Source organism: Bos indicus x Bos taurus, chromosome 6 (assembly GCF_003369695.1).
Source record: "Bos indicus x Bos taurus breed Angus x Brahman F1 hybrid chromosome 6, Bos_hybrid_MaternalHap_v2.0, whole genome shotgun sequence".
Classification (NCBI taxonomy): domain Eukaryota; kingdom Metazoa; phylum Chordata; class Mammalia; order Artiodactyla; family Bovidae; genus Bos; species Bos indicus x Bos taurus.
The window spans coordinates 26,419,731-26,438,955 of NC_040081.1; the positions used below are offsets into that span (position 1 = coordinate 26,419,731).

Sequence of the window (19,225 nt, forward strand, 5' to 3'; positions counted from 1 at the left end):
TAGTAAATGGTACATCTGGAAATCTTATCAATCTGTAATATTTCCCTTCCAGAGAGCATATTAAAATTTTACTTTTTTATAATCTTATTAACTTAAAAATAAACTATATTTTATAAACAATGCACTATTTGCTTAATTTCTAAAAAAAGGCTCCAATCACTACTCCATTCATCCATTGATCTTCATTCTGATAAAAAACCACATATTTAGCGTGTACTCTGTAACTGTCCACAAGTTTATTCCTTTATGCAGTTTATTTTCTCCACCATATTTAAAACTCTTTAATGGCATGGACCTTTTATAGAGCTTATGACAGTATAACAAAACATTATCTATTTCTAACTACTATATATTTAGGACATCTTTACAATGGAGGATTTTCATGTGATAATAGCCATAACCACTGTCTCTTAAAACTAACAGCTGCCTACAGTTATTTCTTCTTAAATACATGATGCACTTTGATAATAAATTCATTAAAAATATAACATAATTGATAAAAGCTGAAAAGTCTTATTTTAAAACTTGTTGTTTGATAATTCTACTCTAAAACTGAATACCAAAAAAAAAAAAAGTAGGACAAACATATAGACCTGCAAACACTTTAATAAAATAATCAAATATTTAACCTAATTTATATCAGTGAAATAAAAATTTATTTTAAATGCAAGACATAAATATTAGTAGTTCCATGTTGAATATAACTGCTGTAAATATACCCTAACTATTTAGACATTTCAAAGCATGTTTGTATTATTCTTATCTAACCAATTTACATTATAAAATATTACAGAGTTACTGCTATTTTTCAGCATTTTCAGTTAGAATAACAGATTTTTTCTTTATTCCTTATACAGAAATAGTATAGCACAGTTAGAATCACTAACATACAAATAGGTCCACACATGTATTGAATACTTGGGCACCCTTTCCTTTTTATACTTCTTGAAGTCATTGAAATAAACAATATTTAGTTCACTTCATAAATACTAGCTTCAGCAAGCCTGATTACCACTTCTGCTGCTGCAGCTAAGTCGCTTCAGTCGTGTCTAACTCTTTGCGACCCCACGGACTCCTGCCAGGCTCCTCTGCTCATGGGATTTCCCCGTGGGTTGCCATTTCCTTCTCCAGATTACTACCTCAGTTTGGTACATGTTCAGTGAGCAAGAATTTAAGTTTCTTTACATCAAATAAGATAGCATATAATACAAGCTTCTTAAGTGTGCACATTTCTAATAATAGGACTAATTATATAATCACAAGCATTAATTTTATTTCTATAAAGAGGTATATTTACTTAATTTTAATATATATTATATGCAAGACATATAGGAGATGCAGGTTCGGTCCCTGGGTTGAGAAGACCCTCTGGGAAATGGCAACACACTCCAGCATTAGTGCCTGGAAAATCCCATGGACAGAGGAACCGGGTGGGCTACAGTCCATAGGGTTGCAAAGAGCCGGACATGACTGAGTACGCATGCACGCATGCATAATTTGAATTGCATATAATTCTTTCTCTGGTATACAAAAGGTGCAAATATTTAATTTCATGCAATCATATTATTTTAGCCTCTACTAAATAACTTTTTTAACCAGTATTTTCAATATCAATTATTTACTGACCTCAAGCAGTAAAATCTACAAACAGAAAGTTGAGACTCTAGTCTCTAATTTATCTCTGCAAATTATAAACACTGAGTGGGAATTCAACATGAAGCTCTTTAATACTGTAAGGCCATTTAGGTATATGAGCAATTTTAAACATACAAAGATATATACACAAAACTAATCATTATAAGAAGGAAATACTACAAAGATGGCCAGTTAAGAAGAAAGAAAGAGTTCATTTTTTTCCATAACACTTTTGAGAGAAATGTGTAATTAAATAAGCCAAAGGTATGAATTTCTGAGATTCAAGATTACTTTTCTTTATTTAAAATCACACCCCCTAGCATATCCCATCAAAGCTTTGCTGACTTCTTTCCAAATTAAAATATAATTTTTTTCTCTTCTTTGATCTAAAAGGTGTTAAACTTCTTATAAAAAGAGTACTTTTGGCAAAGTTACAGGTAAAAGAATTTTTTAAAATGTTGCTTATATCAGAATTCTGTTTGTATACTTGGAAAGAGAAATCCATAAATGCTTTGGCACTTCTCTAGAAGCACAAGAAAAAGACTAAGCATTTTAAATGAAAAATGTTCCCACTCAGTGACTCTTTTATCTCTACATCCAAGAGAGAGACTGGGATTCAAGAGAGAGACTGGGATTCAAAAAGTTCATCAGCAACAAAGCCTCACTCTGTCCCATTTAGCAGTTATATCAGTCTATTACCTGATGTTAGCATTATATAAGACAGTTTCCTTCCATTAGGAAGAGCTCCTAAAATGGGCACTGTCAAAACTGGTAAAACTGAAATCTGACCTACTTTTTTCAAAAGATGGCCATGAATTTTGTGGTAAGTGTAATTCTTTTTACAGTTATAGCTCTTCTTTAAAAAAGAAAAAACTTTTAACTGAAATATGCTAGCAAATGCCTTATGTTTTAACTATCAAATAAAAATCTATAAATATGCACACGTTGCTTAAGCTTTTATCTCTAATACTGAATTTTCTATGTTACTTTATTCATACATTGAGTTTAATATGTATTGTAGGCCCAATAAAATTCTAAATAAACCCACATTAAAAGATTATTCATTTGGAATACACTTGTAAAACAAGAATAAATTGACCAGTCCTGTGGCTAAGTTTGATAGAATACACATGTAAAATTTAAATCACATGTTATTTGTAAGAAGAACATTCCTTTACTATACAAGGCTGTCATTTATAGTTGTCTATTCTCCTTTTAGGAATGAAGTATTACACTATTAAGAAGGAAGAAGGTTAATTAATTCATTAAAATAGAAGTTATTCAATACTCTTTAAAAAGATAAATCTAATTTCTTAGTTCTTTCAAACTCCCAATTGTCATAAAATGTCATTGGATTTTAATTAAATTAAAAAATCAACCACATAGCATCACATTTCTAGACTTTGTTATCATTCTTATAATTAAAGGGGCCTACTCTTCCTACAACTATTCTGGAGAACCACTGATAAGTTTACAGAGATTTAATTTCAAATAAAAGGATAAGAAAGCATATAGTATTATGGAAGTTATATGCTTAAGACAGCATAGCACAGTGAACACATTTTACCACATGATTTACAGTGATAAACTGTGAAGAAATAAATTTTTGTATTTATTCATTTTAAGACTACTAACTTCATTTTCCTTAAAGAAGATCTAAAACTATAAAAATTAGTCTGTATTCACTATGCTTAATTTTCTATTCAGCTATAATTTTCATTGAATTAAATGCAAATAAAGTGGTTATATTCACAAATAAATGAAACAAAAAAATTAACTTTATAGCCTAAAGTATAGCCACAGACTTTATAGACAGTATACCTCGTAAGAATAGAGTAAACGGATATGACAAACGGAATTAATTATAATGGACTTCAGTTTCATCAAAAATGATAATCTTATTAACTAGACATTTATTACCCTAACTTCAAGGTTCTTTGGAGTACACAGAAAGTAAAATTACTCTGTGCCCATAAAAATCATAGCAAGATGAGACAATAGATCACTATGGGTATTTCTTCCATTGTGCCAATGTTAAGTGAAACTCTAGAACAAGCGTACTCAAAACAGATTAATTCCTATGATGTTCAAGCAATGCATAATTCAAGACTAAACTGAACAAAGATTAAAGAATACTTGATAGCCTTAAAATCTAGTAACAAACACAGAAGAATAAAAAGAGTAATGATTGTGCTCCAAATAGCTGCAACCAATCTTTACCTATTATTCTGCAGTGGTCTATTAAATGCATATTGTTAAAATTAATCATATAAAATACACATTCGTTGTTGAAAGGTAGTATTATAAACTAAGGTGTTTAATAAAAACTCTAAATGTGAAAGCATAAAGTCATAAACATAGATTCTGTAAACAAAGCTAATACCCTAGGATAAGTAAGAACTGGAATGAAGGCAAAGTAAGGTCAATCTATAAGCAATATTGGGGACTCAAATTCTCCAATTAAAATTCATAATAAAAGATATCTATGTCCTCATGATATTTCAGAAAAAGTAAGGAAAGAATAAATGAGACTAGCCTTATCTCTACTGCTACAGAGAAGTTACAACTGAAACCTATGGTTTCAATCTTTTTTTTGTATCTTTCTTTTATCATAAATAAGTATGTTTGTGACTTTATTGAATTAAATAAATTTTTAGGAGATGCTAAAAGTGAGTGTTTAAAAATGTGTTTTTGTTTCAGAAAATAGAAATCAAAGGAAAATCAGGATAAATCTAATTAAATTGACTATACTCAAGATTTTTCTTCTGTATTTCATTTGCATATATATGGGAAGAAAAGGTAGAAAATGTAAAAATTTTGCAATATCTATACTCATACCCAAGTTCTTGCTTTCTCTTTGCCTAGTAGGAATAGTAATATTGTATAAAGTGGTGAGGATGACAATGACATTATGACAAATAGGAATGGAGTCAATGCAAGATGCAATAAACCAATCTAGCTCTTGAAAGATAATGGTTTTTATGAATGGCTTTACTGAATTGCAAGGAATTAAAATGTATTTGGATAGACTTAGAAACTAAAAAATGTGTTCAGAAGCATTCTCATCCAGAGATGGTAGTTCATAAAGCCTAACTGAAAAGATATTTTTTCCCTAAAATTAAAAGCTCCAAAACTTAGAAATTTACTTACTTTCTTCTGAAAATATCATTTGTGAAATCACACACACAAAAAAAGAATTCATGTCGGATAAGTCTTAGTTTAGAATACTATGGCCCAAATTTCCATCAATTCAGTTTCATAAGCAGAACTAAGTCATACTGCCCCCACGTTAATGTCTTCGGCTAGAAGAGAGAGTGCTAACACTCAACGCAGAATTATTACCAAAGTCATGACTCTTAAACAAAAGTTTGTAAGTGTACCACTGTTATGTCAACACTTACGGCTATCATAACATATGTTTCCTAGAGCCCTGCCCGTTTGAAGCAGCACTTCCTGGTCTTTGCTATTTAGCAGCTGCACCAGTGGTGAAATCAATCCAGCATCCACACATGGAATTCGCATAAATTCTGAAAATAAGAGATATGGTTAATTAAAAAAATAAACATTCACAATTACATAAATAACTTTCCTTAATTATTTACGTATTATTAACACTTATTAAAATGTTTACAATGGCTTGCTATTTGAAGAGTACACCGCTGTCCAAAAGTACTATTATAACCCTTCTAAATATTTCATGAAATAAGTATACAAAAATGAATGGGATCATATTTCTCTTGCTGATAGCCTCGACCATAAACCAAAACAATTTTTCATTAACTTTCATTATCCTAATTTATCACTATTTTCTTAACTGCATGTTATAAAAGGAGAAAGGAGGAGGAGGAGAATAAGAACTAAAGTTTTTACTTGCTTTTACAACTTCACTTATTAGCACTGTAGACCCAAAATAGCACCTAGTTTCAGAAATATATTGTTGTTATTATTATTAATAGATACTTTAAGAGTACAATTCTAAAAAGGAAGAAATATTCACGGACACTTTCTCTTCTGCTTATTTTTTCTTTGCCCCAAATTCATCTTAAATCTGTTATCTAGAGGAATACTTACTATAAAAAGTATCAAATTTCTTCCTGTAACTTATGGTCATAGCTATGCTCCCACATTAAACTTGTACCTGGAACTTCTTAATAATCCTCTGGTGTATGAACATCAGCACACAGTCAGTTACGTCAATTTTTAGAGGACATTTTTGGAAATAAAAATTTAAACAAAATTGTATTTTATAATTAATCAAATCTAACAACTATATGCTAATATTTCTCTTCTGTTGTTATGTAACATGCATAGCAATGATGAATCTATCAACTTCTAATTTCTTTTTTTCTCCAGTTCACACAATTTTCTTTCATTGTCAAGTTTCTAACAGGAAGAAATGTAAGCCTAGTTAATATCTCTGTTGGGTCATGTTGCATTTCTGAAGATATTTATTTTAAAAATAAGACTCTAATCTACTTTCTCAGCCAGTCACTTAAAAAACCACAACAACAATGTGGTGGTTAAGCAATAAACAACCATTTAAATTGGGTCCCATTTATTTTAACCAGCAGGGATTAGTGACAGGCCCTTAACAAGCCTCTAATTAAAAGTATAAATGCTACTAATTATGTCTCTAAAACAGAGCTGTCATCTACTAAAGTGTTACTAGAAGCAAGCTCTAGTTATCATGAAACTGACAAACTATTATGAGGACTGATATTACTCAGTGAGATGATAGAGGAATGGCAATCCATTTCAAAATCAGCTGTTCAAAATTTCTCAATCTATGTTATGTGTGTGTGCTCATTCTTAAGAAAAAAAGCTTAAAGATAAAAACTGATTTCTGGAAATTATACTGTGTTTCTAATGAAGTTAAAAATAAACTATTTGATATAAAAATCAAGCTACCTTGCACCTAAGAATTTAGATAGTGGCTGGTCTAGGTTAACAATGTCTGGAGGGGTTTCATTCTCAAACCAGATCTGCCTCAAGAGTTCTTTGTTGTCCCAAGGTAATTATCTATTCAGAGCAGTTCAAATCTGCTTGAAGTACACGAAGTACTCCTAGACCCACTAGGAATCTCTTAACATTTATGACCAGCTCAAATCCAAGGCAGAGCATAGTGATTATAACCATAGTAGCTTAGACGTACATGCAAACAACAGATGATCAGTTTTCATTAACAACCAAAATAATGATTTACCAATATAGAACCTCACTGAAATTTAAAATATATTTTGAGCACCTCTAAACAAATGAAACCTGCAAACAAACATGGACAGACATGAGAGCTGAACCATAAAGAAGGCTGAGGGTTGAAGTTTTAATGCTTTCAAACTGTGGTGCTGGAGAAGACTCTTCAGAGTCTCTTGGACAGTAAGGAGAAGAAACCAGTTAATCCTCTAAAGGAAATCAGTCCTGAATATTCACTGGAAGGACTGATGCTAAAGCTGAAGTTCTAATATTCTGGCCACCAGATGTGAAGAGCTGACTCACTGGAAAAGACCCTGATGCTGGGAAAGATTGAGGGCAGGAGGAGATGGGGGCGACAGAGGATGAGATGGCTGGATGGCATCACCGACTCAATGGACATGGGTTTGAGCAAACTCTGGGAGACAGTGAAGGACAGGGAAGCCTAGCATGCTGAAGTCCGTGGGGTTGCAAAGAGTACGACACAGCGACTAAACAACAACAAAACAAATTTTAAAATTTCATGGCAATTCTTTTTGGTAACACTCATGAACAAGCCGTTTTACTGGACCAGAAATAACATATACTGGTACTTTACAATGCCACCTGCATAGTGATTACACAACATATAAAACTGTGTAAAACTGAGACCAGAATTCTAAAGTTTCTTCTTTTTAAAGTATAATATATGCAACTTACTAAAATAAAAAGACTAAAAATAATATCAAACTTTGAGAAATAGAGGCATACTAATGCTATTGCATTTAGCATGGCCTTCCTTTATGTTTAAAAACTGCTTTAAGAAGTCAGTGTTTCTAACAATGAAAAATCAGAAAGAGAAGTTAAGAAACTCGTCCTATTCACCACTGCAACAAAAAGAATAAGACACCTAGGGAAAAACCTACCTAAAGACAAAAGACGTGTATGCAGAAAAGTGTAAGACACTGATGAAAGAAATCAAAGATGACACAAACAGATGGAAAATACACCGTGTTTTTGGAAGAATCAATATTGTCAAAATGCCTACACAACCCAAAGGAATCTACAGATTCAGTGCAATCCCTATCAAACTACCAATGGTATTTTTCACAGAACTAGAACAAAAAATTTCACAATTTGCATGGAAACACAAAAGGCCCTGAATAGCCAAAGCAGTCTTGAGAAAAAAGAATGGAACTGGAGGAATCAACCTTCCTAGCTTCAGACTATACTGCAAAACTACAGTCATTAAGACAGAACAGGAGTGGCACAAAAACAGAAATATAGACCAATGGAACAAGACAGAAAGCCCAGAGATAAACCCATACACCTATGGGCACCTTATTTTTTCACAAAGGAGGCAAGGATATACAATAGAGAAAAGACAACCTCTTCAATAAGGGGTGCTGGGAAAACTGGACAGCTACCTGTAAAAGAATAAAACTAGAACACTTTATAAAACCGTACACAAAAATAAACTCAAAATAGATTAAAGATTTAAATGTAAGGCCAGAAACTACAAAACTCTTAGAGGAAAACATAAGCAATATCTCATCTCATAGAGTAATGGAAATAAAAACGAAAGTAAACAAATGGGACTTAATTAAACTTAAAACATTTTGCACAGCAAAGGAAACAGTAAACAAGATTAAAAGACAACCCTCAGAATGGGAGAAAATAACTGCAAAGGAAACAACTGACAAAAGATTAATCTCCAAAATACACAAGTGGCTCATGCACCTCAAAACCAGAAAGGCAAACGACCCAATCAAAAATGGGTAGAAGACCTAGACAGACATTTCTCCAAAGAAGACACACAGAAGGACAAACATGAAAAGATACTCAACATCCCTCGCTATTAGGAAAATGCCAATCAAAACTACAATGATGTATCACCTCACACTGGTTAGAACAGCCATCATTTAAAAAATCTATAAACAATAAATGCTGAAGAGGATGTGGAGAAAAGGAAACCCTCTTGCACTGGTGGGGATGTAAACTGACACAGCCACTATGGAGAACAGTGTGCAGATTCCTTAAAAAACTAGGAATAAAATTACCATATGACTCAACAATCCCACTACTGGGAATATACCCTGAGAAAACCATAACTGAAAGAGATGCAGGTACCTTAATATTTGCTGCAGCACTTTTTACAATAACTAGGACATGGAAGCAACCTAGATGTCCACTGACAGATAAATGGATACAGAAATTGTGGTACATACATACAATGGAATATTACTTAGCTATAAAAAAAGAATGCATTTGAGTCAGTTCTAATGAGGTAGATGAACCTGGAGCCTATTGTACAGTGAAGTCAGTCAGAAACAGAAAGACAAATATTGTCTATTAATGCATGTGTATGGAATCTAGAAGGATGGTACCGATGAACCTAGGGCAGCAGTGGAGACGCCGATGGACACAGTGGGAGCAGGAGAGGGTGGGGTGGACTGAGAGAGTAGCAGGAAGCACACACATTCCCATACGCAAGACAGACAGCAAGTGGGAATGTGCCGTGGGGCAGCGGCAGCCCACAAGATGCTGGACATGACTGAGTGACTAAGCCTGCAGACAGGGAGCTCAACCCAGTGCTTTCTGACCACCTAGGAGTGTGAGAAATGGAAGGAAGGATTCAGAGGGAAGGGATGTATGTATACCTGTGGCTGATTCATGCTGATGTATAGCAGAAACCAGTAAAGTAATTCTAAAGTTTAAAAGTGAAAAAACAAATTTTTTTAAGTTAGTGTTTTTCTTAAATTGACTGAACTAAAATCAGATACAAATATTTCTGCTACAAAATATCCCTGAAATATCGTCCAAAGCATCCCTTCCCCCTTGGATATAAACCATATATAATGGGATGGCTATTATATAATCCATGCTTTGAGGTTGTTTCTCCAGAGTATATTTACATGGACACTTAAGAAATAAATGCTTCTCATGAAGGTGAACTCAGAAAACATAGTATGTATTCCGACTGCACTACTGCAGTCCAGTGCCATGTCAGTAGGTCAGACAAGAAAAAGTGAGTTTATCTGGATATAACATAAAACAACATATACGCTGAAAAAGGTAAGGTCTCCTGTGACAATGAAGATGAATGACTCAGTGACAATTCAAGAATCCCATAACCAAAGTAATAAACGATTCAGGTACAGCAGGGATGAGTAGTGCTATTCTTTAACTCTACTCTGACAGAACGGAACAGCAAATGGGAAATGTATGAACAGAATGACTACAGCCATTTTAAACAATTACATGAAAAAAAGTTAATGGAAAGAAAAATAGAGAAATTTTTTTTTTTAAAAAAGGTCTAATCTACAAAATGGAAACATAAATTAATAAAACATACTGACAGGTAGGGTGTAAAACTGAAGATGTTCCCAGCAGAAAAGTTCTTGAGGAAAACCTCACCATTTTTGGCTATTTCTGCTATGACGTTAGCTACTTTGGCTGTGCAGGAGGACTGTGGAATCAACAGACTTGCAAACACTTGAAGTATTCCACTTCCTTGGATTTTTTCACTTGTTTCCATATCTGAAAGAGATACATACAAAGAGCTTCAGTGAACCTCTTCAACACTAACACTGACAAATACATCTACAGTAAATTCTTAAAGAATTTTCACCATCTATAGTAGAAATTATTTATATTAAAATGTGTGTATTTATATAAAATTATCTTCAGTTCCAAAAGCTGCTTTTATCTTCAGGTTTTTCCCTATGCGAAACACTTTTCAATACAATCTTTTGTAAACCTACAGTCAGATTACAAAAGAATCCTTTCTGAATATACCATTTGCATCCCAGACTTACTTTTCAATGTTATTTCCAATCCTGTCTATTCAGAGTAGGGATGCTTTATTTTCTACTTCCTTTGAGTTTCCTAATAATGTATTATTATATACATATAAATTCTATGACTTCCAATAATGCTACAGCAATTAAAAGTGGCAATTAATTACATGTGCGAAAAACTCACCTCATATCATTTTACATGGAGTGACAGAAGAGACTATTCAGTTCCATATGATTACCGTGTTTCTCACATAACTTATTCAAAATACCACTAATGAAAAATGGAAATAGTTTAGGCAGCAATAAGGCCATGGTATTCAGAATTCTGGGCTTCCCTGGTGGCTCAGCTGGTAAAGAATCCACCTGCAATGCAGGAGCTGGGTTCAATCCCTGGGTTAGGAAGATCCCCTGGAGAAGGGAAAGGCTACCCACTCTAGTATTCCGGCCTGGAGAATTCCATGGACTATACAGTCCGTGGAGTTGCAAAGAGTTGGACACGACTGAGTGACTTTCACTTTCATTCCGAATTCTATATGGTTATATAGAAATTCAAGAGGCCTATTTCTTTTCTTTGTTTTCCATCTTTGTTAAACCACAAATGAAGAGCCTTTGCATGAAACAAAGCCACTTCATGTAAAAAAGTATGACCTATTAAACAGTAACTGGAATGATGTACACCTGGAATAGTAACACCTGGAGCGATGATGTAAATAAAAGCTCGAGGAAACAAAATTTAAAATTACTATTTGAACAGTGAAGAGGAATGCCAAGTGTTTAAAAACAGGAAGTTATAAGGCTCATTAAAACATTCTGTTTAGGGGGCAATCCCAAGATGACAGAAGAATAAGACAGGGAAACCACTTTCTCCCCCGCAAATACATCAAAAGATCACCTGTATGTGGAGCAACTTTCACAAAACAACTTCTGAACGCTGGCGGAGGACCCAGATACCAGAAAGGCAAACCAACCTCTTCAAAATGAAGGATCTGATCACTGGCTTGATGGCTCTCTTCCCTTTTGACTCTCCCTTTTCTCCCCCTAGTCACTTCTATTTCCCTCCTCTCTTCTTTATATAACTATGAATCTCTTTGGGTGTTCCTGGCTCTGGAGAGTCATTTCACCATTAACCTAGGGGTTTTGCCTCTGTGCTGTTTGGAGGGAAGACTCTTGATGTTACCATAAGAGGGGGACCAAACCAAGAGGCAGGAGGCTCAACTCCAGAACTTTGGACCATCACAGAACTCCTGACACTGGGGAACATTAATAGACGAAAGCCCACCCAAAAGCCTCCCATACCTACCCTGAGACCAAGCTCCACCCAAGAACAGCAAACTCCCACGCAAGACACCCTACGCCAATCTTCCAGCAAAACAGGAACACAACTCTGAACATTAAAAGACAGGCCGTCCAAAGCTATATCAAACTCACAGACTCCCCAAAACATTCTATTTGAATGTTGTTTCTATGTGTATCTCCTCAATATCTTTTATAGCCTTTGAATACACATATAAATAAAAGGACTCTAAAGATTTCTTGTTAAGTAAATGACAGCTGCTGTGATCAATAGAGTAGGAAATCATTTTTAATAATTTGAGAAACTCTAAAAAATAATTATTTCTTTATAGTAATTGCTGATTGTTCAGCTCAGTGTTTTTCAAACTGTGTGTCCCAATCCATTAAGAACCCTGAAATCAATTTGGTGAATAAGGATCAGCAATTCCTTAAAAAGAGAAATAGAATTTACAATATCTACAACAAAAGAATAGAAAAAATTTTTGTTCCTGCATAGTAAGGTAAAACACTGAGTTACACACGCATGTGTAACTGTATGTGCATGCTTACTGAATGCAAAATGTAGCCCTGGTCACAGGTTCTGGTCAAAAAGCTCAACAGCAATGTTCTGTGCAACCCACGACTACCCAGGACTCTGGGTTAGAGAGCTTTAATAATCTTAATGTCATCAGGAGAAGCTAGAATTAACGGCTGAATCAACAGAAAATTACATGGAAAAATTTGTAAAAATTGAGAATTGTAAAAATTCCATGGATTTATTATCTTAAAAACATTCCTTTGCAAATACTGTAGTTATGTGTATGTTTATCTATCCAGTACAAAAGATCAAGTAATCAGGATTAGTTAATGTTGAAACTCCATCCATGCATTTCCTTTTTCTACCATAGGCCTAGTACACTTTAAAGCAGCTAATACCATTTTGGTTTCTTACATTTTACATTCTGTAATAAAAAGGATTATTTTGGAGATACTTTAAAACAACGTTTTTTATTAGGTGAAGAAACAGAGGTCCAGAAAGATGAAGCAAACTTGCCTAAAGTCACCAATCATACTAATCATAGAGCATAAGGAGCAAATTCAAACTCAACTACACTAACAATTCAACGTGTGTCATCTGGCATCCACTGGTGCCATTCTTTACAACAGAAAATGTACTTAAGCATAAATCAATGAAATTTGTCTTTTTGTATGCTGTTACTCATTTCTCGCAATTCAGAGTATTACAAACGTAGAGTTTGCATGATAAAATATAAACACAGCAGCTGTCCTTTCTTTCAGCAAGCCCATTTATAAAATACAATGTGCCTTTTCACTTTTGTTTCTGGGATTAAAAAATAAGTTTTTATGGTACCACCTGAAAATCTGACACCAAATTTCCATTAATTTATTTTTTTAAAGCAAGACGTCAAAAGAAAAACTCAATTTGCCACGTTAAAATTCTTCCTTTTCTGACCATTGCTACCAAAAGATGTACAACCTTAGAACACTGGGGCAGAATGCCCCAGGGGTCATGTCCCACCATCTGCTGGTGCTGGGATGACAGCAAGAATCTGGCATAAGGCATGAATCATGATTAGATGTGAGGCTGAGGCATTTGTGTGTGTGGAGGCGAGGAGTTAACTGCAAATCACCCATGCATGTCTCATTTTAACTATAACTAAAAGAATGGCTTAACATCAGAGCTGATGTCAGGGGCAAGGGGAATAAAAGAAAACAATACAAAACTCTTGCACTCTAATGGATTTCCATGAATTACAATCCAAAGTATTGGAAGAATAGTTGTAATACAATGAATCAAGATTTGGGGATAGTATCTTTTTTAATACTATTGTCAGAGAAAATATAATCTGGTTTTTCATATAAATCTGATTTACCATTTAGAAAAACTGAAAAAGAGTTCTATTTATTTGTTATCATGTGGCTTTTTATGTAGGTCTAGAATTTAAATGAAACAGCTGGGAATTATCTTCTTTCATCTGGCATGAAATCAGAGAGTCAAATACTGCTTATTGTTAAACTGCCACTATCCAATAAATAATTACAAAGTTTCAGTCTCATTCCATGTATGCTTTCTACACTGGCATTCTACTCCATATTACAGTGTGTATCTGTGAACTAAACATTTTCTCTGATATCTGTGAACACCCTTGAAATGATTTTAAGGGAGTCAGTGAGTGTGGTGTATGCAGGTCTAAATGAATGGCTGATTGACTGCTTGCAAAAAAAAAAAAAAAATGCCGTGATCAGGAGTTGTAAAAAAAAAAAAAAAGGCACACTTTTCATTATCTTTACCCAGACCACTACTGACACTGTAAATGCACTCTTTTTAAATGTTTGCAGGAATCGATCCAACTTCCCCGCTTCACATTTAGGTGCAGCCATAAAAATGTTTGAGTATGTTTATAAATTACAGGCAGCTGGCAGTCCTTGAATTTTGAAGGACCCAGAAACGAAGGGCAACTGCTTCTCTAAAACAATGTCTGTGGGAGCCACAGCCATTACAGTGCCCTTGCAGTTGTGCAGGCACTCATTCTGGTCTTTGCAGCCGTATGTTCAGACTCCGCCTGACCTCCCGATGGCAAAAACGCAGCTTCGTTATGAAATTGCCAGAGTCAGAAAGGAAAAAAAAAACACAACCAGGAATAGGGTCAGATAAGCTTGAAAGAAAAGTAAATCAAGAAGCCGGGCTACAATGCTATAGGGAGAGGAGAAGTTAAAGCACAACTCATAATGTCTCAAGGCGAAAGCCAGCAGAAGGCAGGGAACAGGTGGAATGGGAAGGACTCATAATTGAAGATATGGCTGGAGAAAGGCTCAAGTTCCCAACAAAGCTGCCAAGTAAATACATTAAAATAATTGGCATTATAATTATATATCAAGAAGGGGTTTTCAGGTATGCTACTATCATAAGCTGAATTTATGATGTTACGTTAGCATCTGCTTTCATGAGGATAAATTAATGAAAAGCATTTGATAACCAATTTACAGTAAACTCCAAGACAGAAAAACAAAAATAAAGACTGTTACTACTATGACTCTACTAGATTAAAAATGTACGTGGATTAGATTTATAGTATTGTTTACTTCTAGTTATAAGAACGATAGGAAACTCTTAGTTTCATTTACATGTTCAAGGATTCTTGTGACTGATTGTGAAGAGAAGACTCAGATTTGGGATTGACAGCAAGGACCAGGAACATGACTCTGGGGCCATGTGTATCCTTGTCTCTGGGGAACTATTTATTTCTCAAGGGACAGACTTTTAGAATAAGGTATAACAAGAGACCTGGCCCCATGCCTGAGAAATCTGATTCAAATCCAAGGCTTCATTTACTACTACAAAGACAAGTCCCAAATTCTCTCTCCCTTCACCCAACTAAAACAAAGCATGTGCACTTGGATATGGAATAAATACCTCAAGTTCAAACATTCCTCAAATCAATCCTCCTCTTTCGTTTCATTTTATTCTCCATAGCAGTTCATGGTAGGGAACCCAGCTAAGCCAGAAGCCCAAGAAGGATTATAAATTTTTCTCTTTTAATAAATGCCTTTCTACCACCCACGTTAATCAGAGTGTAAGTTCCATAGATCCCATCTGATTTGCATCTTTTGCATCTATTCTTTACTTGTTAAATTCATGTTACTTCCAGTTCTCAATTCTGACCTTTATTAAATGCAACAGCCTCCTCAAGAGTCTCCCTAACTCTAGCCTCCCTCCATCTGTCATCTACACTGACTGCAGAATAAGCTTCTGGAAATACAAATTTTATGTCACTCCCCTACTTTAAATCTTTAAATGATCGTCTCCAACTTTTAAAGCACATCCATGATATTTTCCAACCATATCTCCTGATACTCCTCCACTGATATACTATATTCTTGCCACACTAAATTATAGAGATCCAAATTAACCATTTCATTTCATATCTTACTACTTCCCTCTCTGAAATGCCACTCACCCCACGACTTTTAACTAATTCCTACACAGAGGTATAGTGTCCTCATTTAAAGGTACTTGACTGAAGGCTATTTGATCTTTTAAAGATATTATCATAAAAACTCATTTCTTAAAATAACTATGTGACATAGGCATGATAGACTGTTTCCTTCATACTACAAATAAGGTCATATGATTATACTGGAAAAGTAACAACAAGCCAGTTTTTCTGATACCTAATCCTGGGCTCTTCCCACCACAAATGTTAATTTAGAAGATATATAGTACTAACAACACCTTGACCAGATTCGCCAAGTTATCATGTGATAAATATTTTTATTTAACATATTTTGCAGAAATAGGAATTAAAGTAAAACAATTGAGTGAGAAAGGGATGCACAGTATTTTGAGACAGATAAACTGACTCAGTGATTGAAGGAGAGAAAGGGAACTGAGTACAGAGAAATTGAAACATTTAAAATAGATTTAAACACATAAGAAGAGTATGCTGGGTATAAGAAGATTAAAGGGCCTGACAAATGAGAAATTAGTGTTTCTAAAAGAAAATGGAAGTACATGGTGGGGAGGAGTTACAAAATGCTCTTTCACTGATGAGAACTTTTTCCTCCCCAACATGGATTTTAAGCAAATAAAAAAGGAATATGAAATGTAGGAGAGAAAAGGATAGATACAGTCATGGAAAGAAAGAGGGTAGAACAAAGACCTATTCGTACAATGACTCACCAACAGAGGTTTTACTAAAAGATTAAGTTGAGAGAGTCATTTTATAAAATTACAATAAATGATTTTTGACAGTCTTGCAGTCATTTCAATTCCAGAGATAATGTAAGCTGTGGGAGTTGGAGAAGTTATGTGTTTGGAAATCATCACTAGAATAAGTAGGGAGATCTGCTAGTTTTAACTATTTTCTTTAAAGTTATCACTAACTAGGTCAAAAGTAGTTGCTAAAAATTAAGCTATATAGTTAAAAAATGGAAGATATTTACTGACAAAGTATATACCAAGAGGGGCAATACTAATGAATGTGGTAAAAGCAGAGTATATAACTAGAACTGTTCAACTACAATTTCAGAGTGATTACTGAAAATATGGTCCCTAAAAATAAAGTAAATGTGGATTTCTCTACTTCATACTAAGAGAATAAGGATACTCTATAGCGAAACACAGTGAAGGAATCTTTTCAGTAGAAGACCCATCTCCATCCTCTTGTGAAATACCTTAGGGAACAATACAAAGTAAACAAAGCTAAAGAGGTTGGCATGTGTACATCACAGGGCAGAGTCTTCATTGATGGGGTCCGTGACCTTACAAAAAGAGACCCCAGAGAGATGCCTTGCTTTTTCCACCACGTGAGGTTCTAGTGAAGACAGCCATCTACGAAACAGAAGGCAGACCCTCACCAAAATCTTCTGGCGTCTTGGTCTTGGACTTACCCGTCACCTCAACTGTGAGAAACACCACCCACTCTAGGCTATTTTGTTACAGTGACCCAAGTGGACTAAGACACAGAGCACCAAAGTCCTTTCATAATTTGACCCCTATTCCCTTTCCAATTATCATCTCCAGCCCCTTCCCTGAATGGATCCTTTTTGCTAGTTACACCAAACTTTTTTCAGTTTCTGTTTGAACTAGGTTTCTTCCCTGTGAAATTGTCTATGTGGCTTCCATTGCTTGGGATGTTCTTCCCATAGTCCTTGTGCCCTCACGTTACCTAGGTAAATACACTGTATTTTCAAAATCCAGCACTCCCTGTTCCTGCTTAATCAAATTCACCCCTCTTTCCCAATATTCACACACAATGATGTCATTGTTTCCAAGGTGTCAGAGCCTATTGGTAGCTGAAGACGTGGAGTAGATGAGATTACCCACAGACGATGTATTTTTACTGAGTCCCTACTATATTGGGAGTATAAGCTAGAGGAAACAAATCATACCCTCAGTGAGCTGTCTAGTGAGAGAAAGAGAGATGTAAATAAATTATCACAATTTAATGTGATTGATACCACCATGGAAGTTACATATAATGTATAATGGGTAGCAATCACAGCTCCATGAAGACCATGGAAATTTCCATAAATAAGGTTAACATTTAAGCTGTGTGTGGAAACCAATAAAGCATGTTCTCAGCAGAAAAAAGAGAAAAATATATTCTACAAAGAAGGAATATGAAAAACCACTACCAGCTAAGGCTGCTGCTGCTGCTAAGTCGCTTCAGTCATGACTCTGTGCGACCCCATAGAAGGCAGCCCACCAGGCTCCCCTGTCCCTGGGATTCTCCAGGCAAGAACACTGGAGTGGGTTGCCGTTTCCTTCTCCAATGCATGAAAGTGAAAAGTGAAAGTGAAGTCGCTCAGTCGTGTCCGACCCTCAGCGACCCCATGGACTGCAGCCTACCAGGCTCCTCCATCCATGGGATTTTCCAGGCAAGAGTGCTGGAGTTGGGTGCCATTGCCTTCTCTGACCAGCTAAGGCTAATGACCCTAAATTTTAATAGCATCATTTTGTACCACTGGGTGAATTTTTTTTTTTTTTTGCCTGCTGCTAGAGGCCACCAAAATTAAGAAATGGGAAAGGTAGATAGGTGATACTATCAAAGGTTTGGGAAAAGGCAGGTAAAAGGAGAAAAATAAGAGAATATACCAACGCAACACCTATTTATCCATCAGAACCTAGGTGAAATGTTTATCTCTGTGACACTTTGAAAGACTCTTATAACTATGAATTGAGTCCAATTCTCTGAACACTTTGTAATCAACTCTATATAATGTGTTACACTGTATTAAAACTTATCTATTACTTGCCTATCCAATCTCTCCAGGGCAAGGTACCAGCTAATGCATCAGATCAGATCAAATAAGTTGCTCAGTTGTGTCCGACTCTTTGCGACCCCATGAATCGCAGCACGCCAGACCTCCCTGTCCATCACCAACTCCCGGAGTTCACTGAGACTCACGTCCATTGCGTCAGTGATGGCATCCAGCCATCTCATCCTCTGTCGTCCCCTTCTCCTCTTGCCCCCAATCCCTCTCAGCATCAGAGTCTTTTCCAATGAGTCACCTCCTCGCATGAGGTGGCCAAAGTACTGGAGTTTCAGCTTCAGCATCATTCCTTCCAAAGAAATCCCAGGGCTGATCTCCTTCAGAATGGACTGGTTGGATCTCCTTGCAGTCCAAGGGACTCTCAAGAGTCTTCTCCAACACCACAGTTCAAAAGCATCAATTCTTCGGCGCTCAGCCTTCTTCACAGTCCAACTCTCACATCCATACATGACCACAGGAAAAACCACAGCCTTGACTAGACGAACCTTTGTTGGCAAAATAATGTCTCTGCTTTTCAATATGCTATCTAGGTTGGTCATAACTTTCCTTCC

At 35.4% G+C, this 19,225-nt stretch overlaps 1 protein-coding gene across 6 annotated transcripts in view; it reads right to left on the reverse strand.

Moving 5' to 3' along the window:
- Positions 1-19,225, reverse strand: part of RAP1GDS1 (Rap1 GTPase-GDP dissociation stimulator 1) — a 150,014-nt gene that overhangs the window by 65,286 nt on the left and 65,503 nt on the right. For 5 of the 6 annotated variants that reach the window (XM_027544016.1, XM_027544013.1, XM_027544015.1 and 2 more), the window contains exons 3-4: positions 10,222-10,344; positions 5,037-5,162 (exon numbers count right to left, since the gene is read on the reverse strand). In XM_027544016.1, coding sequence (XP_027399817.1) covers positions 5,037-5,162; positions 10,222-10,344 — 249 coding nt within the window. Of the gene's footprint in view, positions 1-5,036; positions 5,163-10,163; positions 10,186-10,221; positions 10,345-19,225 lie in introns of those variants that run through there. The other variant, XM_027544017.1, reaches the window with a different exon arrangement.